The following is a 22,651-nucleotide window of genomic DNA, read 5'->3' on the forward strand; positions in this document are numbered from 1 at the left end:
CTGCGCACAAACACCTGTTCGCCCACTCACCTTCTCCACAGAGTCACGCAGCAGCATTCACTTTCCTGCTGGAAGGTGAATAGATGGTGCATTACTGCTCTGGGCAGCAGGCGGGGAGGGAGGGGGAGAGAAGGGGCTGAATTGTAGGCAGTTGCCCCGTGCGTGCAGCTGGAGCAGCCTCACTGCAGCCCCAATTGCAGCTCCCACAGCAGCTATGTGGCCTGACCAGCTGGGCTGGGCCACATGGCGGGTGGCTGCTCTGAGATGGCCGGGCCTTGTGGCAGAGCAGGTCTGCTCTGGTGGTGACCGGGCAGCATGGTGGAGTCAGGCTGCTCCAGGGGTGGCCAAATCATGTGGCACAGCGAGGCTGCTCCAAGGCTGAGGCTGCTCTGGGGGCCAGCTCCAGCCCTTCTCCACAACTGGAACTGCAGCCAGGACTGCATGGTGGCTGCTCGGCTGCGTCCTGGGTGGGTCATGTGTCAGGCATCTGTTGAAGCTGGAGCCAGGGCTGCAATGCGGCTGTTCCTGGGGCTGGGGCTCCCTGCATCCCTCTTTCCCCCTTCCACTCCTCTCCCCCTGTTCCCACAACCTCCTGCTGGCTCCCTATATGTTGCTGCCCCAGCACCTCACTCCCTGCAAATCCTGGGCACTGGCAGCCACTTCCCTCTGCCCCAGGTGAAGACTCGCATCCAGTCCCTGCCCTGCACACAGGCTGCCCTGGGAGCAGCACTCCCGGAGGTGGATCTGTCTCACCTTCTCCCCACGAGGTAATGGAGAGAGGTGCTGCCTGGGAATTGGACTCGGGGGCCATGACACACAACCACACAAGCACACGTGACATCATATTGGCACACAAAAAAAAACATCTCTACTCATGGATGAAAAATGTTTAGAGGGAACAGTGGCCCTGCCTCTGTCATTGGGGCTCAGGCTGGAAGAGGAAGAGGTGCAGACAGTCACTAACAAAATGGCAGTGTACCATTGTTGCCACAATAAAAATATATTAAATTTCTTTCCTCGGGTCTAACAGCACAAAAGCACCAAATCCATTCATAAAATGAGTAAACGAGAGAGAGCGAGACATACACACCAACTAAAGAGCAGAGACCATCAGCATAACCTGAGACCCCAGAAGTAGCTGTTCACACTCTGCCACATACAACCATTTCATCAACTGAGATGGGGGTGGGGGATGTCGTACAACTATTTGCACTCTACTATCTGGCCTGTTGACCGTAAACTCTTTGAGACAAAGTCACATCTTTGTCAGTGTGCACTTTACATAATGGTAGAAGGGCCAAATTCTTCCACATGTAGGCTGAGTAGCACATTACTCTGAAAGACATGGCACTGAAATTAACAGGCTACTTCTGCTCAAAGTGAGTATCTGGTCCTCGGAGATGTTTATCACCTTGAGTAGCACCTTATTGTTTATTAAGAAAAATCAGTAAAACAACTCAAGGAATAAGATATTTAGCCTAAGTGTAGGCTGGTAAGAGCTCCTCTGAGCTAATGAAACAAATAATGAATAGCTTGATGAATAGCTATGAGGAGTGAATTCCAAAATGGTGGAGAAAATACAGTCGGTCCCCGAGTTACAAATGAGTTACAGACCAAACACTTGGCTGTAATTCGAAGTGTTCGTAACTCGGATCCCACTGAGTTACATGGCGACTGTGCTGTTCGTAAGCGCAGATCGCATTCATAACTCGGGGATCGCATTTACGGCCGCTTTGGTCGTAAGTGTGGATGGTCATAAGTGGAGGTGGTCGTAAGTCGGAGACCAGCTGTACAGTGCATTTCAGACATATCATGAGATGTTCTACAAATACCCAAAAATATTTCTTCAGTCCTATGGAATTCTAGCTAGTTGCCATCTTCCTGAAGTCAGGTACAGAGCTATGAAGTGCAGAATAAGGATGAATAATCAGACAGAGTGGCTCAACATGGAAACTGGTGTGAAAGAGAGCTGAATTTTATCTCTGCTCTTTGTCACTGCTGTACACTGCATAATAAAGTGCATTAGCAGCACAAACACTGGTGTAGGATAGATAACAGCAAATGCCTAAAAGACCTAGATTTCACTGATGACATTGTGCTACTAAGCAAGACCCACAAAAAATTGCAGAGAGACAGAGAAATTGTCAAAAACAGCAGATCAAGTAGAGCACCTGTAATGGATGGGAGGAGAGCTGTCCTTTTCTAAACATCCCAGCATTCAGTCACTAAAGGGTTAAACCCAGGTAGGTAGGAAATGTTGGCAAGGAGCCAGGATAACCAATGGGAAGAAAGTGTTGAGATTTTAATTGAAAGGGAATCTGTCTGCTTCTTCTCTCTGTGGGAATTTTAAATCAGGAACTGGGGGGTGGGGGAGGGAAGATGAATTGAACCACAGGGATACCTATGCGCAGAAAAGGAATACCCAACATGGCATTAAACAGATGAAAAAATGGCTAACTGATCAATATCACAATGTAATTGTGAATGACGATTCATCTTTGAGCAGCTGAGTTACTAGTGAGGTAACTTACTAGTTTAACAATATTTAACATTTTGTTAAATATTAAACTGTTCCTAGTTTAACAATATTTAACATTTTTATTAATGACCTCAAATAAACATAAAAATCACAGAAAGTTTGCAGATAAGACAAAAAAGAGAGAGTGCTAAATATTACAGAGAACAAGTCACATATGCAGAACAATTTGGGTTGCTTGGTAAGCTAGATGCAGGCAGGCATCATGCATTTTAAATACAGCTAAATAAATCACTAGGCAAAACCCTCACAGGTCATATTTACAGATTGGGGGTTCTATCCTGAGAGGCAGTAATTCTGCAAAAAAAACTTGAGTCATGCTGAATCATAAGCTGAACAGGAACTTCCAGTGTGACACTCTGTCCAAAAAGGCCAATGTAATCCTTGGATGTACAATCAGAAAGACATACAATAATCTCTATTCCTACTGTATCTCAGTATTTGGCACTGGTATGACTTCTACAGGAATACCGTGTTCAGTTCTGGTCTCTACCATTCAAGTACAAAACTGATAAACTGCAGAGGGTTCACAGAACACCCCAAGAATGAATAAAAATTATAATGAATGACTTAAGCTCAATTTATTACACTTTTTAAAGAGAAGGTTAAAGGTGAGAGACTAAGTATCTAGATAGGGAAAAAATATTTGATAGAGGGCTCTTAAAGCTAGCTGACAAAACTAATAAGAGGTCCAATGGCTGATGCTAGACCAAAAAAAAAAAAAAAAAAAAAAAAAATCAGACCAGAAATAAAATCAAGATTTTTAACAATGGGGTTAGATAAGGATTAATTTGACTATGATTATGGTAATTCTCACTGAAAATTAAAATCAAGAATGATTTTTTCCCCTAAAAGATATGTTCTAGTTCAAACAAATTAATTCACACAAGCGCTATGGCCTGTGTATTGTCAGAGATAAGGCTAATCAGAATGGTTTTGTCTGGCTTTGTAATCTATGAATCTATTAATTTTTCACCCAGATTGTGGTTACTTTTTCTTCAATAAAATGTTAATGTACTAGAGGGTCAGGGTGTTCCCATAGATGCAGAAACAAATGGGGAAAAAACCACCACTCTTCCACTCACCACACAGGAATGAGAATACAACCTTATACAGTCAGTAGCTAAGTAAAATGCACCTGATGCCTGTTTGTTTTTTCACAGTTTAACTATGGAAAAAAAAAGAGGGAGACAGAACTAAAAGAGTGAAACAAGTGTTTTGTTACACATTGTTAGCACTATTAAGGTTGACTTTTGAATATTCTAAGTCTTTTGTATATACCTTTTATTTTCAACTCATGGTGGTAAAGTCTGTTTTAAAGACTAATCAAAGCTACAGTCAAGACACTAAAACATAACTTAGTCTGAAAATTATTCTTAAACTTTGATTCCTATCAGCTAGTGAGCCAGGGATCAGAATAACTTGCAAAATGGTATAACACCACAATTTTGAATGTCATTCAAAGACATAATGCTCCTGAAAGAAATACCCTTGGAAGTGACAAATTGGAGAAACACCCATTAGCCAACATACGTAATTTCTATAACTAGGGTTGCCAGATAGTTTAACCACAAATACTGAATTGCCTCTCCTCTCCCCCCCCAAAAAAAACACAGGGAAAAAATTCTGTTGAGGAAAAAAAAAGGGGAAGACCAAAGTTGTTGAGAACACACACACACACACACACACACACACACACCCACCCCACTTTAAGAAACGCTTTGCTTTTGAGGCTTTTTGGCCTTAACAGGCTGCCAGCAGCCACCCACCATTTTGCCTCCCTGTGCCGGGCTGGACCGCTCGACTCTGGGCCGGTATTTTCTGATTTTTTTTTTTAAACAGACAGGAGGCGAAATTACCAGACTGTCTGGTTCAATACCAGAGACCTGGCAACTTTACACCCAAGCACCTTTTCTAAAGAGCTGCTGGTGCAACACTAAACCGAGCCCTGCTCTCAGACCTGAAGAAGAGCTCTGCATATAGCTTGGCTCTCACCAGTGCTCCCTGCCCATAGAAGGGAGCCTGGGTCACAAAGCACCTGAGTCCAGCCCAGCTCAACTCCCCACAGCCCAATTAAACTGCTCAGAGCGGGCAGGGGTCAGGTCCTGTGTGGCTACGACCAAGAGCCAGCAAGCTAGGAATGACAGGGGAGGCAGCAGAACCTGCTATCTAAAGCAGAGAGGCAGACCCCAGGGCAACGCAATGGCAGGGCAGAGGGGCGGCCATGGGGAACTCTGAATTCAGGCAGCAGGCATGGGTAAGAAGGTGACACCCCCATAGTCTGGTTTTTGGGTGGCCCATTGGGAAGTGGCAGAAATTCCATCCCAGTCAGTTTTGGCTGGGAGCCCATGGAAGGCGCCTAAACGTAACCACAAAGCACCTGCAGGCTTCTCTCCCGGACTACAGCTGCACAATGTGCTTGAACAGTGCTCAGGAACACGAACAGGGCTCCTCCTCCTCCCCGAGGCATCACTCCTAGGTCAGAGCAAGGAGACGCAACCAGCTGAGGGCTCCCAGTGCTGATTGTGGCCCCGCTTCTGCAACCACTCCCCTCACCTCTGCCAGGCTTCCATCAGGCACCTAGTCATAAAAGCAGAAAATACCGGACATTGCACATGTCTGGTATTTTCTGAATTTTTTTTACTGGTCAGAGAACGCAAAAAATGGACTGTCCGGTTGACTACCAGACACCTGGCAACCCTAGAAGTACCCAGTTACAAACATTAGAAATCTAAAGAATTTGTAGATCACATTGCACTATTATAAAGTTACTCAGTTCTATATGTTGCCAAACAAACAGAAATGGAATACTATAATGAAAATTCAGTTTCTATACAAATTCACTGCAAAAAGGGCTTTTTCTATTCTCTCCATACCAAACAGGAAGATAACTTTTCTCTTTGATGAAAGATTACTTGTTCTACAGAAACCATTTTCTCGATAGACTGTAGAGACATTTTTCTCCCCACCAAACAATACACTCAAATTGTCACCTTTAAGGCAAAATGACTAGAGCCCTGGAAATCCACAGATACCCGCAAAATGAGCTGCGGATGCAGATATGGATGGGCTTTAACCATTACTGCTACAAGTGTTACCAGAATAGAGGTTCGGTTCGGTCATCTCCTCAGTTGAGGAAAACAGAACTGGTACTTTGCCAGATAGTAAAAGGCACTACAGTAGTAATTTGCAAAATGGCCACAACAGTCATGCAGCCATTTGATTGTGCCAAATTTATAAAAACTAGAAAAGCATTCAGGCAAAAAACCCAAAAAACAAAAAACCCAAAAATCTTGAAACTGCTATAACTCCCATTAAAATCATACATGGATGCTCTATGCAGAATCCAGTTTCCTTCTATTTCTCAGTTACACTCATACACTTAAGTGGTAGCTACTACAATTATCAATAATCATTTTTAAAAATATAAAATGAATGTTTCAAAGAGAAAATTTTGTTCTAAAGTGACAGTAGCCCTTGCAGAAGGCCCAGAACAGAGGCCGCTAAGGGGGGAGCAGAGGGCAAAGAGGGCAGCTGCTCTGGGACCCAGCAATTCAAAGGGGCACAGGGCTCCGGGTCACTACTACTACTACTATTGTGGCAGTGGCCAGAGCATGACCTCTCTTGAATTGCCACCAGAGCGCCACTCTGAGCAGCTCTGAAAGCTGGGGAGGGGCGGGGAGCACACACCATAGTTCATGCGGTGCTGACAGACGGCTGCCCCAGCCCTGCGCCTTCCTCCTGAGGCTCCACCCCTTCCAAGAACCCGAACCCAGACCCATGCCCACACCTTGCTCTGGGACCTGCAGTGGCTGTTGGCCATGCTGCCCAGCACAATTGCACTTTGTGTTGTCCCAATCTTAATCCTAGGATCAAAAGTCACCTCCAATTGCCAGGAAGAAAGTAAGGCCATAATCCTCATCCATATGAAACTCCTACAAAGAAAAATATTGATGCCCCATTCCATATTCTTGATAACACAATCTTTAATTCAGAATTAGAATTAAGCTGGAAAATCTACTTCCCTAAAGTTTGTGTTTCAATATATTTAACTTTGACATTCACCTGTGATTTGGAACATGTTCTACACAACATATACTTGGAATTGGATTTTAAAAAAATTTTCTGATAAAAGCTCCAACATGTGAGTGGAAAAGGTTTGATTCTTCAGCAACTTATAATGAAGTGTTTGGTTGTTAGTCTTACTGCTAATTTTCTTGCCAGTTTCATTTATACATTTGCAAAATCTAAGCAAATTATTTTTAAACAATTCCATTTCAATGCAAAGAAAAATAACAAGTCTATCTATTTCTATAATGTTAGTCTAAGACTGATAACATGAAAATTGGTTTCCAAATGAAATATGAAGTTTCTCCTCAAAATGGATTTTAAAATCAAAACTGAGATTTGCACATTTCTTTACAAATTTAAATTATCAGAATTTTAAATTTGTAGTAATCTATGAAATTATTGTACATAATGTCTCATACAAAATAATAGCTGAGTTATAAATTAACAATAATCTTTATGGTAAGAATGGTATAATAATTCTACAATCAGGATAATGGATATCCCACATACAAAAGTTATGCTATCCTTAGCTTCTCTGTCCATGATGGCTAAACAGCTGTTGATTCCATTGATGGAGTGTGTGTTCAGCTATCTGGTAACATTACTGACATTTCACCTTAACATAAGAAAATATGCAGCTGTGAATTAGGTTGGCAGGCAATTAGAAAATGCTAAGAGAAATAAATTCATGCTCCCGAGCATGAACCACAGCATCTGCTGTCATGTTACCTGACAATTCAGTGCATAATCAATGATTAATTCTACTAATCACCTACCTGCCAAACCAAGTGTTCCTTTACAATGGCTGTAGCTGATAGGCAGATGCTCAGCACAATGGTGTGGGATGAAGAGGTCAAGACGCTGGCAATTATAGCATCTCTCATGTTGAAGGGCAGCATGGTATACACCACAAATATAATGAACAAGAAAAATGATACCTGTGCAAAAGAGTAGGAGAAAATAAATCTGTCAAATTCACTTTGGAATAAATAAGTTACCACACAACATTAAACTAGCTGAAATGACAACCAAATTTTCTTTACAATTAAACTTACGCTAACTTAGTGAAGAAATTTAAATTTTTCATACAGATGCCACACAAAAGTACTGAATTATAGTTGATTTAAAAACCAGTTTCAGAAGTTGCTTGGTTTCCCAGAGTTGTTTTACAAAATCATTCAAATTTGTCATAAAACAATAACAGTTTCATAGTATCATGCCCATAAGAACGATTATCTTGGAAACAGAAGCTACTCACCTTGTAGCAAGTAGAGCCGCGTTTCTCAAACTGTGGGTCCCGACCCCCCGGGGAGGTCGTAAACTACTTAGAGGGGAGTCGCAGTATAAAAGTTTGAGAACCCCTGGACTACGTCTAGACTGGCATGATTTTCCGCAAATGCTTTTAACAGAAAAGTTTTCCGTTAAAAGCATTTTCAGAATAGAGCGTCTAGATTGGCACGGACGCTTTTCTGCAAAAGCACTTTTTGCAGAAAAGTGTCCGTGCCAATCTACACACGTTTTTGGGCAAAAAAGCCCCGATTGCCATTTTCGCGATCGGGGCTTCTTTGTGCAACACAAATCTGAGCTGTCTACACTGGCCCTTTTGCGCAAAAGCTTTTGCGCAAAAGGTCTTTTGCTCGAATGGGAGCAGCATAGTATTTCCGCAAGAAGCACTGATTTCTTACATGAGATCGTCAGTGTTCTTGCGAAAATTCAAGCTGCCAGTGTAGATAGCTGGCAAGTTTTTCCGCAAAAGCAGCTGCTTTTGCGGAAAAACTTGCAAGTCTAGACACATCCCTGAAGTAGAGCTTTTTGAGATTCATGATTCCTATCTGTATTACATTATGAGTATACATGCATTACATGTACCTGACACTGGAAGGTTCTTGCTAGCCGAGTCTGTTGGTCTGCATTTCCTCCTCTCAGCTCTCTCATGCTTTGAACCAAAGCAATACAAGGTATCATGGACCAACAACCTTTCCAATTCCTTATCTACTTTAAATTAAGGAAAGAATCTGAAGCACAGGGGGAGGACAACAGGAAGTAGAATATAGATAGGAACCACGTATCTTGAAGAAATTCAATTACTTCACGGTAAGTAACTTCTTGCCCGCATGTCAGTCACAGACAGTGGAACAGAATTTACAGAGATCACCACTCAAATAAGAAAGTGAAAGAGGATCTAAGACTGGCACACATCAAAGAATGTGTTAGCTATAGAGGCTTGCTCTATGGCATAATGTGTCACAAAGGTATAAATGGAATTCTATGTTGGCTACTCAAGCCACTCACAATCCCATTAAAATGGACTCTTGCTTCATGTGAAACAGGAAGAATCACCAACTGATACTGCTGGATACAGCCTGAAATGCTCTTGAAGATTTTCTTAAAGAAGATCATCTGACCTTTCGTTTACTTTACTAGGGAAACAGTCTAAATAACTTGTTGATAAATATTACTGCAGAGAACAAAATCTGACACAAACACTGAATGTAGTTTATCTTCAATGCTGGCAGAGGTTACTTTAGCAGTAAATTTTGGATATAATTCAAGTACCTAAAAAGGTGTTTCAAGGAGGGAGAAAAGTTGTTTTCCTTGACCTCAGATAGAACAAGAGAACAAGAAGTAATGGTCTTATATTGCTGCAAGGGAGGCTTACGTTGGACATTAGGAAACATCTCTCAACTGTCAGGGTGGTTAAATACTGGAATAAATTGCCCAGAGAGGTTGTGGAATCTCCATCATTGCAGAGCATGTTAGTGAAACATCTAGCAGGGATAATAGGATATTTGATCTTATCTTTGCTCTGGATTCAAAGGTCCAAGATGGATGGGATCATAGGTGACTTATGGTAGCACATAGGAGATGCACTGCCCCTGGAATCCCTACCAAAATTCTAACTGCTAAATGGAGCAGCCCCTCCCCCCCCCATACTCTCTCCCTGTCCCTCTTTGCATCCTCGCCCACCACAGGCATCAGTCACCTGTCGAATGAATGCTGCTAGATGGACACATTGACATGTGAAAAGAGACTGGGAAATGAAAACTGCCAGAGCCATCAGGCAGGGAAAAAATGACTGTCACGCCATCCAATGGTACAGAACACTTTTAAAAGTGCGGGTGCTAAGCCACATGAAATGTGAAATAAAGTACAATTCCTGCCCACACGACACAGGTGCGGCACAGCTCCCAGATTCTCAAGAATGGCAAAATAAGAATGGCTTCATTCTGACAGCACCAGCAAACTTTTCACAGTAATACTTAAGGGTTTTGTAGCACCCCCAGCATGCGCACCTATGACTCCACCTGTTGGATCTTTCAAAGAAATAGAGATGAGTATCTTAAAAGACCTCTCCATGAATGTAAAAAGGTATCAGGAGTCCAACTGTCCTGACCCTGAGCCCCTTTGGAGAAGTAATTTTTGCATTTCCTAAGATGTGAAGAATCCCAATATGGGATTCCCCAATGAGAGAATATATTCCTCATCATGGAATCATGCAGCTTCCATTCAAGATTGGTCAAGAAAGGTCTATTGAGGCTGTGTGCTAGTGAATTGTGCATGCATGGGAGGTACTGCTGATGGTCCATTTGGCACCATATTACCCTAATTCCACAGAATGATCACTGACTATAGCAGCTGATGATGATAATGCCGCCATATCTACTGCATCAACTGAAGCCTGTAATAACAACCTAGCCACCAGCTTGCCTTCACTGATAAGGGCCTGATATCATATCCTGTCTGAGGGAGTATACCCTTAAAATCTGAGAACTTGAGGTAGAATGTCATGAATTATTTAAATAGTATTGCTTGGTAGTTGGATATTTTGAATTTGAGACTGACAGACATCGATACCTTGCATCCCAGAAGGTCCAAACATTTGGCCTCCTCAGATGCAAGAGTAAATCTTGTGTGCTGTTGCATACTCCTCTTTGGGCACTTGCACCAATGAGTTCAGGGCACGATGGGCAAACAAAAATGTTGCTTCCTTGGATGAAATTAAATCCCTCTTTATAAAGTAGGCACATCTGTTACTAGAGTATGCTGTACTGTTCTGAACAGCTCTAGAATGGTCTCCTTTATGAGGAGTGCTAGTCTCATAGGTACTGAGATTTGTAAAATATCCAAGGGCTTACAATCAGACTCCTGGAGCCCCTATGTGGATTTGAGAGTCTGCCACTCCTCATCCAAGGAGGATGCAGATATTCCTGATAGTATCAACCACTGGATCGGGTTCCTCTTCAATCGATTCTGGATGGAGCTCTGGTTGGCCTACGAAGGTAGATTCAGAATCATAGGTAGAACTGGAAGGTCCTTGAGAGGTCATCTAGTTCAGTCCCCTGCAGTCAGTACAGGTGTAGGCATTATCTAGAACATCCCTGACAGGATTTGTTTACCCTGCTCTTATATATCTCCAATTATCGAGATCCCACAGACTACCTAGGCAATTTATTCCAGTCCTTTACTAACCTGACAGTTAGGAACTTTTTCCTAATGTCTAACCTAACACTCCCTTGCTGCAACTGAAGCCCATTGCTTCTTGTTCTATCCCCAGAGGTTAATGAGAACAAATTTTTACCCTCCTCCTTGTAACAACCTTTTTTTAGATACTTGTAAACCTGTCCTCTGTCAGTCAATTTCTTCAATTTTGCCACACAAGTAGCGTTTTCTACAATTTTAATCATTTTTGTTGCACTTCTCATGACTTTCTCCAAGTTGTCCACATCTTTCTTGAAATGTGGCACCCAGACTTGGACACAATACTCCAGATGAGGCCTAATGAGCATAGAATAGAGCAGAAGAATTACTCGTTGTGAGCAAGACATTATATGTCCTAGAATGTTTCAAAGAAAGCAATGGCACAGCTGGAAGTCACTGCTGATCAGAAAGGAGTAGGAGCAGGAGATGCAGTTCTCAAGACCCAGAATCCTGGACATAATCTGAATCCTATACTGGGAAGAGGTAGGAGGTTCCTCCAACAGGAAGAGATGTACCCATATTTTAATAATTAATCCCTAAGACTAAAACGAACAAAGATCTTATTTACATATTTAAGGTTTAAAGTCAGTAGATCAAGTCCATGGACATTGAAAGGTCTGTGTCAGACCATGTCATGGTGAAAAGGAACCAGAGAATTGGTCAATCTACCCAATCCTGCGTCCTCTGCTTCAGAACACACAAAGAAGAAAGGTGAAGACCAATACTCAGGCACAAAAAGCCCATGGGTGCTATACACTAATGGACCAGCGCTCAAAGAACTGAGCTTTTCAGCAGGCAGGAAGGCTGATATTTTCAGAAAGCATCTATTTATCACTACAAAACTTGCTATACTAGAAAGCAAAAGACGTTATGTTAAATGAAAACACATTTGCATTGAAATTTGTAAGAACATTATACAAATCTTGATAAACTGAAAAATATTCCAAGATAAATGAATATTTGAAGGTAGATGTGGCCCAGCAGCCTTTCTGTATATGAAGAATTAAAACTGACTTGTATGTATGTGGGGATAATGGCTATGAAAAGTCAATGGAATTGCCTGTAAAGCTTATTTGGACTCCCTGAAATGGCTGCTTCTCAGTCCATCGTACACCAAGCAGCTTCAGGGCTGGCCTTACCATGAGACGAACAGAGGCAGCTGCCTCAGATGCCAGACTAGGGAAGTGGGGGGGCACCACTAGGACCCAGACTGTAGAAAATTGTGTCTGCTGCTGGTGCAGCGAGGGGACATGGGGGTGTCATTTGAGCTCCCCGCCTCAGGTGCCAAAATGTTCTGGGCCAGCCCTGAGCAGCTTAAATGTATAAAAGGATTTAGGTGCAAAGCAACACACACACACAGTCACAACACTATATACTTCATGCTCACTATACCACTAATACAGATTTTTTGAGATCATACTTGTGGGGAAAGATACTCCTGGGAAAAGGTACTTCACTTTTGCAAATAGAAGGACTTTAAATTTAGAGATGTCTGTCCAGCAGCATTTTGAGTACTATGGGCTGAATCCTACTGGCACCGAGGTCACTAACAAAACTTCTTAAATTTGATAAATAGTTACACATACATATGAATGTGTATATGTGTGTGTACGCACATATACATACAGAGGACTTAAGTTACAGCCCTTCCAACCTCAAATTGAGCTGAAGAGGAAATAAAGGAAGTATATCATGCAAGCAGAAGTAGCAAGAAGTGTGATGTCTGTATTAATCAGGAGCAGATGTTTCCAAGAGCATTGAGAAATTTTTCCCAATACAGTAAAACTCCAATAGACCAGCATCCAATAGTCCGGCACTCCTGATAGTCCGGCATCAAAATAGCAAGAGCCTAGTGAATGAGCTTCGGCAAAAAATGAGTCACAAGGTAACAGCAGCAGCAGCTGAACTGAGCAAAAAGGGTAAAAAAGGCTTAAAAAAATTAAAACATTACAGTATACTGTATACAGTATGTACAATAAAAAGGGCTAGGAACACTTTATATACAGTATATAATGTATACAGTATATATATAACCATCTTATAGTACCTCCTGATAGTCCGGCATATCTGATAATCCAGCACCAACTAAGTCCCATAGGTTCCGGATTATCGGAAGTCTACTGTATGTTTATTAACTGCATAGCATGATATCTCACCTAGCACAACCTTCTGGCAATAGCTACTTCTGTGTATGGGAAGAAGGCGCATGGTCACACTCCTCTGTCACCAAGACACAACTTTGTGTACCTCTGACCATTCTTGTCAGCAATAGCAATTCCCAAATTTCAGTTAATGTCTCTACAGAACCAATTCTCATAGAGCATTTGGACCACTTGCATCTTCTCCCACTCTGAACCACCATAGCTTGGCCCACACTGTACACTGCATAACACTACTATTTGAGTTTAGTTGCATAGTGACTGAAGTAATCTGAATTTCTTAAATGAAATCTGAAACAACAACAGCTCAACATTTTGCTCTTCCCTCATGCTTCCTCCCCAAGTTCCATTTTGTATTCTCAAATTTGCATTTCATTGACTCATTCCTGCCTATATAGTCAACCTTGAATACAAGTGCCTCTCAAGAGCAGCAGAACTGTTAATATCACGTTTAAGTGTTGCCACCACAGACACTCCTTAGAATATGTTGACTACCCCTCCCTCTCCAGAAGTCAGATCTATGCATTTCTGTTTGAAGTTACAAACAAACAACACCACACACTAGAAATATACAATATCGCATGATATTCTTATTGATAAACTAGGCAAATATAACTTAGATAGGGCCACGATAAGATGGGTGCATAATTGGCTGGATAACCGTAGTCAGAGAGTGGTTGTTAATGGTTCTAAATCCTGCTGGAAAGGGATAACAAGTGGAGTTTCTCAAGGGTCTGTTTTGGGACCCGTACTGTTCAATATCTTCATCAATGATGTAGATATTGGGATAGAGAGTACGCTTATTAAGTTTGCAGATGATACCAAACTGGGTGAGGTTGCGACTTCTTTGGAGGATAGGGACATAATTCAAAATGACATTAGCAAGTTAGAGAAATGGTCAGAGGTAAACAGGATGAGGTTTAATAAAGAGAAATGCAAAGTGCTCCACTTAGGAAGGAACAATCAGTTCCATACATACAAGATGGGAAGCGACTGTCTAGGAAGGAGCATGGCGGAAAGGGATCTAGGGGTCATAGTGGACCACAAGTTGAATATGAGTCAACAGTGTGATGCTGTTGCAAAAAAAGCAAATATGGTTCTAGGTTGTATCAACAGGTGTGTTGTAAGCAAAACTCATGAAGTCATTCTGCCGCTCTACTCTGCACTAGTTAGGCCTCAGCTCGAGTACTGTGTCCAGTTCTGGGCGCCACATTTCAAGAAAGATGTGGAGAAATTGGAAAGGGTACAGAGAAGAGCGACAAGAATGATTAAAGGTCTAGAGAACATGACCTATGAAGCCAGGCTTCATGAACTGGGCTTGTTTAGTTTGGAAAAAAGAAGATTAAGGGGAGACATGATAGCGTTTTTCAAATATCTAAAAGGGTGTCACAAGGAGGAAGGAGAAAATTTGTTCCTCTTGGTTTCTGAGGACAGGACAAGGAGTAATGGGCTTAAAGTGCAGCAGGGGAGGTTTAGATTGGACATTAGGAAAAAATTCCTAACTGTCAGGGTGGTCAAATATTGGAATAAATTGCCAAGGGAGGTGGTGGAATCTCCCTCTCTGGAGATATTTAAGAACAGGTTAGATAGACATCTGTCAGGGATGGTAAAGACGGAGCTTGGTCCTGCCTTGAGGGTGGGGGGCTGGACTCGATGACCTCTTGAGGTCCCTTCCAGTCCTATGATTCTATGATTCTATGAATAGCAGTCTTTGACTTCACGTTAAAGGCATGGCAAAGAATACCTAACAATGTTTGTTTATGCAGCTGACTAGTGCATTCAGACTATTTTCCATTTTCAATGGTTTCTCCTACTGACTTTTTCCCTTTGTTATATAGTGTTTGAGGCTTAATAGGTTTCATTCAGCAGCTGTTTGACTAGATGATGATGTTGAAAACTGGGTCACAGAAAGCAGCTACAAAATGGAATGCAACGATGACTGGAAGTATTTGTGGAAGTAGGTTGACAAAGTAATGCATCTATTTGAAAAATTTCAAGGGAGCTGTAATTTGCATTGCAGAATTCAAAACCTACCAACGTGATTTTTTTTTTTTTTTTTTTTGCTGGTGCAATATATGAGCATACTTTTTATTTCCTCTTTTTCCCTTGCTTGTACTCCCTGTTTTCAGTTCAGAATTTGTTTTCATTCATTTTTCAGAAAAATGAACTCCAATTGAGTTGAAAAAAAAGTGTAGATGTTTTGAAGCGTCTTATAATCAAGATACAATTTAAAAATACCTGCGTGCTCAGTCATCTCATACTTTGTGCACCATACGGAGAGGAGTAACTAAGATGCAGGAGAGGTAGGTACACAAGCTTCACAAACTTGAAAAAAGATCTGTCAAGCTTACTCTGCACGGGAGGGTTTGGAGAGATGAAATGTAGCCCCACCTTCAGGGAGAGGGTAATGGCTGCCTGCAAAGTGACTGTTACCAGTGTTACTATCTTTTCTGACTTCCCATAAAATATCAGTGGGAAAGAAAAATCATTGCAGTCTCTCCCTGCTAGTGGATCTAACTTAATCTCCTTATTCATACTTATGCAGAAGAGTTTAAAGGGGTTCATGGGGTTTTTCACCTTGGTGTGGAGAACCAGCACACTTTGCCATCTGTTCACAATGCCGGATAACAGGCGCAATTCAATTTCTGTTCAGTCTCAGAAAAGGCATATCACTGGACAAAGGTGATGCAAATAAAGGGAAACATGGCACTGCTATGTCTCTCTGTTCCAGAGTGTCCCAAGCAGATGCATGTTACACTCATCTGTAGACCAGCATTGCCATGATACAAGAGAATAGTGATTCCATGAAGGATGGTGTGCTCATCCAGGAGCAAGCACAGTCACTGCAGAATGAGACCCTGCAGAGAAGAAATGGCTCCTACCCTAGGAGACCAGTCAGGGAGGAAACAGCCCATTCTTTTAAACAAATCTAAAGTGACAAGTGATACAGGCGCTACCAATCAGCACTGGATCACTAAGAAAATTTCTCTCTTCCAGGCATGAGCAACATTAGTTTTGGTTCAAAGCCTCACTTTCATTTTAAGCTTGTGGAAGATTAGAGCAAATATTTCACAAAACTGATATTTTCAGGTTTCCTTGCAAAATTAATATTTATAGTTTATTGGTGCCAAGCGAGAGAGTACAAAAAACCGGCAACAAAAAGGATGAGAGAAAAAAGTCTTATACCACCATTTTACTGAAGAGAAGACACAGAGATTAAGAGACTTGCTCAAGACCACCTAAGAAGTCTTCAGAAGAGTCAGGAATTGAAACCAGATTCACCTTTCCCATACATCTTAGCCATAAGGTCACAATTCCTCTTTTTCTTTTGTTTTTACTTTTATCAACACTGAAAAAAAAACCAACAATTTGTCCCTCACATCAATTTTACATGACCTGCTCCTCTGAGTGCTCGGGGAAGGATACATTGTTTTTTTACATAAAAAAGCCAATGGATGAGATGCTAGATATGCCTTTTGCGTCAATTACATTCCAACAATGACCCAGGATTTCTCTAACTGCATCTGATTTGTAAATTATTGGTAAATGGTTAATCATAACTAGTCTGGAATTATGTAAAAGTCACCCGACAAAGTGTTACTGTCAGAGTTTTCCCCCAGAGCTATTTTCTCTAAAGAGAAACATCCAAGCACTGAAGCAGTCATGCAGATCCAAATACACTGTTAGCGTGAACAAGGAGAAAGCTTTGCTCTGGACAGATGGTGGTAATGAGGCATAAGCCAATAAAACATTTGTAGTTAGGCAGGACCATATTTTACTTGTAAATATAGTGACAGCAACATTTCATTGGGAGAATAATAATAGCTTTATGTTGTGTCCCCTAGAAACATCCTGTTGCCATCTGCAAATATATTCACTAAGATGACTGATGTGTTAAAGGATAATTCTCAAAATATTTATCAAGATCCAGCTTTTTTATTACAGAAGTAAATGGAGCAAACATTTCTGAAAAGTTAACTATCCCCTTAAGAAGAGATAGCTGACTAAGAATACTGATTTCAAACAAAAGAAATGGTATCTATATAAAAAATAAACAGAGCCGAAGAAATAAATTACACACAACATTTAAGTTTATATTCCTTTTGTTAATGTCTATAGATCCTATGAAACTGTTTGTACATATTTAAGATGATGTATATTTTTAAAGTTTTAAGAGAGTACACACAAGCTGTATTAGCTATTTCTACATAAAGAGGAAGTGTTACAATTGAATCATATCTCTTTGTGCCTTTCCTCAATGTAAGAGTTTAACTTCTCAAACATCTACAAACCATGGTGCAGAATTAAATGTCATACTTCCCAAACAAATGTTAGGATCACCTGCTCTTCTGGAAGTGGCCACTGGGTCAGCTGCAGCACCAAGAGAGTGACCAGCAGGGCTGGGGTGCCACCATCCTGCCTGCCCTGAAGCCTACCATTCTCCCCCCTTTGGAGAGCTTGCAGGTCCTGGCAGGGGTGTTATGGGAGGAGGACAATCCCCAGAGCGCCCCCTCTCCCCATGGAGAGCCTGCAAGCCAGGTGGGACACTGGAGGAAGGAAGCCCCCAAAACCTGGTCTTCCCACAGACAACCTGAGGCTGTGGCAGGAGGGGGTCAGCCCCAGACGCTCACCCCCAGACAGCCTGATGAGCCCCCCTCATTTCCCAGTCCCCTGTCCTGAGTCCTGTCCCTCCCATCTGCCTTCACTTCAGCACTCCCTCCTCCAGCCCTGAGCCCTCCACATCTTCCAACTGAAAACCACCTATCCCCTGCCCTTCCTCACCTCAGGCTTCATTTTCCTTCTTTTTTTGAAAGAAAGGAAGGCAGACACACAGACAGACATTCCTTTCTTCCTTGAGTTACAAACATGAGCTTTTATGGGTACAACTGCTAGTAAAATATAATGGACTTGATTTTTAGCAAGCAGGCAAGATAGTAGCTCCTTGTACACAGGGAGGTGCAATGGGAAGGACTGGGGACTAAAAGATCCAAAAAGACTTCAGACTTAAGAGCATTTCATAAAACCATCTACCAGTTAAAAGGGGTTGAGATATGAACAAAAAGGGCCTTTAAGATAGGAAGTCCTAGGCAGATATTACAGGCCTTAGCATTAACCCAAAACCTCTATTTGGGCTACGTAAAAAAACCTTGTTATCTATCTTGCTGTAGACGACACATGCTACACCTCAAGATAAAGCCTGTTTGCTATTTGAGAGATTGTTATTAAAACAGCTGTTTCACTCCAGTAGCTCACGCCTATTTACATATTTATGCATTAGACTTTCCTAGTTTAAGATTATTGAACATGGATTTATTTTTAACAGGAGAAAATATATACAGAACCCCATAAATCAAAGTGGCATTACTCAGTCTTTATTCAGACCAAGACTAAGGCTACGTCTAGACTACAAGCCTCTTTCGAAAGAGATCGTCTAGACCACAACCAGTATTTTTGAAGAAGAGCTGCTTTTTCAAAAGAGTGCACCCTGGCAATCTGGATGCTCTTTCGAAAAAGCACTGTTTGAGTTCAATAATGCCTTTTTTTGAAAGAGCACTTTCGAAAAAAGGCATTATTCCTCGCAAAATGAGATTTTCCACATTTGAAAAAACTGCCACATTTTTTAAATTTAATTTCAAAAGAACGTGGCAGCAGTCTAGACGCAGGTGAAATTTTCGAAAAAAGACTTTTTTTTTTCAAAAAACCCTGTAGTCTAGACACACCCTAAGTGTAATTACTGTTGCATAGGAGACAGTACTATAAGCTGACCAAGTTAACAGAAGTCCAATAAAGCCTACTCCATAAAATGATTTATGAAAGTCAGAAAAAGGTGGTGACAAATAGGTTGGTACAAACTGGATTATTTAAGAGAACTATATCTTCAAGGCCCCTGGTGAAGTCATGGGTTGATATGACAATGAGCTGAACTTGGGGGGAATTTCTATAGTTGAAATCCCTAAGGTACGTGTGACTGGTTAATGTTAACGGGATACAGTTGTCAATCTTCCAGTACAGTGTTTATCTTAGACTCACCAAAGGGAAATGTGAATTAGAAGGAGCAACCTTTACTACTGTGCCTGCCACTCCTTGATCCCCAGGGACTGTGAGCCACATGACATTGTTGAACCTTTGTCATCCTGATCCTAATAGGCATCTTACTCAGAGTAAGCCAGAGAGGGAACCAATGATATCACCATCTCTACTAGTTTCAGCTAAATCGTCAATACCCAGAATGTCTGACTGAGGTTCCTGCTGCAATCTCCCCCCTAGTGTGGCATTTTCCCTCTCCCATAATTTCTCCATTTCTCTTCTTTGTAATAAGAGTTTGGCTGAGCCAGCCAAGACAATACTGATCACAGGCTCACAGTAAAGACAGCTAAAAACATATCCTTAAGCAGCTGGACACAACTACAAATTTGCCAGGTCTCTGATAAGACTGATGGCTGATAAGACTGGGTGATGTGCTCGTGGGTGTGTATACGCAAGCAAAAAGACCTACTATGGCAAGTCTCACAGCCCAGATCAACTCTGGTTTGCTGGAGATGGTCCATCATGAGCCCAATCTGTACAATTCTATTTTTTCTGGCTGCACGAGTCTAAGGCTATGTCTACACTACAGAGTTATTTCGAAATATCTTATTTCGAAATAACGCGTTTAGACACAAAATGCATTTTGAAATACCATTTTGCTATTTTGAAATAGCGTATCCACACTGATTGGACGCTGAATCGCATTTAAGGCCGGCCGGAACCGGTTCTGGCAGAGCATCATGTCAGGAGTTAGCCTCAGGCAGCAGCCACCCAAGGTATCTGAGGCCTGTGCTTAAAGGAACCCGCCCCCCCCCCCCTCGGCCCCAGACAGCCAGTTCTCAGGTTTTCCCTGGTTGCTTGCCTACCTCACTGAGGGACAGCAAAGCATTTTTTTCTCTGTATGCTCTGGCTGCCTTCACTCAGAACACCACAGCACTCTGCAGAATGGAGCCAGAGCTACCCCATGGCACTCTGATGCTTCTCCTGGATGTGTTGCTGCGAGCCTGGCAACACGTTCTGCAGGCAGTAACAGTCTTCCTGGTGTGCCCCTCTGGGGACTTGTGCCTCATTCCTCCCTCACGTCCTTCCACTTACCCCTCCCTAAGCCCCCTTCCTGCTGTACAATAAAAGATAAATGTTCAATACAACGAAGTCTCTTTATTGAGAAAAACTGGGGTGGGGGAGATGAAACTGAGGTGAGACTGGGGAAAGAAGGTGGGAGGAGGGAGTGGGCAGGGGAAGGCAAGGGAAGGGGGAAACCTGGGAGGAGGGAGCTGGTAGGAGGGGAAGGAGAAGCTCAGGGCTCAAGGTTGGGCGCCAGCCCAACTGTCTCCCAGCATCATTTTGGGTGTGGTGTCCCAGGGGGGTGGAGGAAGAAGCAGGAGGGGGAGAAGGAGTGGGAGGATGAGCAGTAGCTGGGGAGGCAGCAGGGGCTGGAGCAGCTGGAGGCAGCAAGCTCTGCACCAGGGTCTGCAGGTGCTCACAGATGGCACGGCCCTGGGCAAGTTGCTCCTGCCGGAGCTGATGATCTTCCTGTACCCAGTGGACGAAGGTGCGGTGCAGGGCTTGCAGTGCCTAACAGGCCAAGGCCCCTGTGTGGCAACCAGCTGGAGCCACCTGCCCAGGGGTGGCACGGCACGGCACGGCACATGCTTGCACATTCACAGGTTGCTGCGTGATCCATAGTCAGCAACACCCACTCAGGCAGTCCCTGGTCTCCCTCCCCCTCCCCCCCCACACTCCATAAAGGGACAGTGATGGCACTCACATATTGTTGCCTCCCCAGATGACACCGGCGACAGGTCTTCTGGGATGGCTTGGGGATCTCTCCGGGCTCCTGCAGCTCTTGGCCCCCCTCCTCCTCCGTGCCCTGCTCAGGGCCCTCTGCCCCAGGGTCGATGACCACCTGGGGGGCACAGACAATCCTGCCCCCCAGGATGCGGTCCAAGGCATCAAAATAGGGGCAGCTCTCTGGGTCTGCCCCTGTTTGGGAGCTGCCCCCCTGTAGCCCTGGCATATGCCTGCCACAGCTCCTGAGTTCGGATGTGGCCTTTGGTGGCCAGGCTGGCAGCCACCCAGCTGTAGACGGCCACATTCCTCCATCAAGTGCAGAGATCATGGACGTTGGAGGCATCCCCCAAAACTCAATGAGGTCCATGATCTCCGCACTGCACTAGGAAGGCGCCTGACTTCTCCAGTCCCTGGCAGGCTCCTGGGAGCTGGGGGACTGGGCCCAGGGAGCGGTGGAGGGCTGGCTGGCACTGGCTCATGCTAGGGCCACTGGGTTAGGGGCAGCAAATACTGTTTCTGGGCTGGCAGGCCTGGAACTGCCACAGACACTGTGGCCAGACTCTACCCCTTTAAGGGCTCCGGGGAGGCAGGGAAAGAAAGGAGTTTTCCTGGTTGGGGCCAGAGTGGCCAGCAGGGAACCCTGGGAAGGGCTGGAGGCCTTGTGACACTCCACTACCTGGCATGCCCTCCCCTAGATGATCAGGCTATCCCTGATCACTCTCGCAAAGCACCAGTTTAATTTCCACTCATGTATTTTACTGGTCTACAATTTCTTACATCCAGTGCAAGAGCCGTTCTTGCCCCTGGGCCGAAGGGGGACCTGGGCCCACCCACTCTCCAGGTCCCAACCCAGGGCCCTAAGGACGGGGCTCCTTCCCCATTCCAGCTGGTGGGGCATAACCCCTAAACACACCAACCCTCGGGCATCCACTCAGCCCTACCCTGGGTCGCTTCCTTCCCCACAAGCCTCTGCCAGGCTTTGCTAACCTCGCCTCCTCTCCTGTTTCCTCTTCATCTTCTGGTGTCCCATTTTATTTCCTGCGTCCTTTGTGCCCCACCCCCTGCGTCCCTGGTGCCCTCCCTCCTTTTTCTGTGTCCCATCACCTCATCCCCTGACGTGCTTCCCATCAAGCCCCGCCCTCTCTTATCATCGGCAGTCTGCGACTCGGGCACCACCAATGCTTCTCCCGGCTGTGTTTCAACACAGTTCGCTGGTGAAGCGTTCCCCCTTCCCAAACCATGCCCCACACAAAAACGGCGCCATATCAGCCACTCCGCAGCTCCCGCCCCGTGGCGCCATGAAATCCCCTATTTCGAAATAGCCCCTATTCCCCGTCTACACAACGCTTATTTCAAATTAGCAATTTCAAAATAGATGCTATTCCTTGTGGAATGAGGTTTACCAAGTTCAAAATAAGCCCTCCGCTATTTTGAATTAATTTTGAAATAGTGGTTGGCTTGTGCAGACACTAGTACAGTTATTTTGAAAGAATGGCTGTTATTTCGAAATAGGATATGTCTACACAACAAAGTTAAGTCAATTGACCAGGGTTCTGAGACTTGCTGCTACAGAGTTTGTTAGGGTTTT

General features: G+C 43.5%; 1 protein-coding gene across 4 annotated transcripts in view; it reads right to left on the reverse strand.

The window, feature by feature from the left end:
- Positions 1-22,651, reverse strand: part of ADCY2 (adenylate cyclase 2) — a 350,683-nt gene that overhangs the window by 240,192 nt on the left and 87,840 nt on the right. For all 4 annotated transcript variants that reach the window (XM_075921497.2, XM_014573081.4, XM_075921498.2 and 1 more), the window contains one exon: positions 7,384-7,545. In XM_075921497.2, coding sequence (XP_075777612.2) covers positions 7,384-7,545 — 162 coding nt within the window. The remainder of the gene's footprint in view (positions 1-7,383; positions 7,546-22,651) is intronic.

Source organism: Pelodiscus sinensis, chromosome 2, assembly GCF_052426305.1.
Source record: "Pelodiscus sinensis isolate ZL-2025 chromosome 2, ASM5242630v1, whole genome shotgun sequence".
Taxonomy (NCBI): Eukaryota; Metazoa; Chordata; order Testudines; family Trionychidae; genus Pelodiscus; species Pelodiscus sinensis.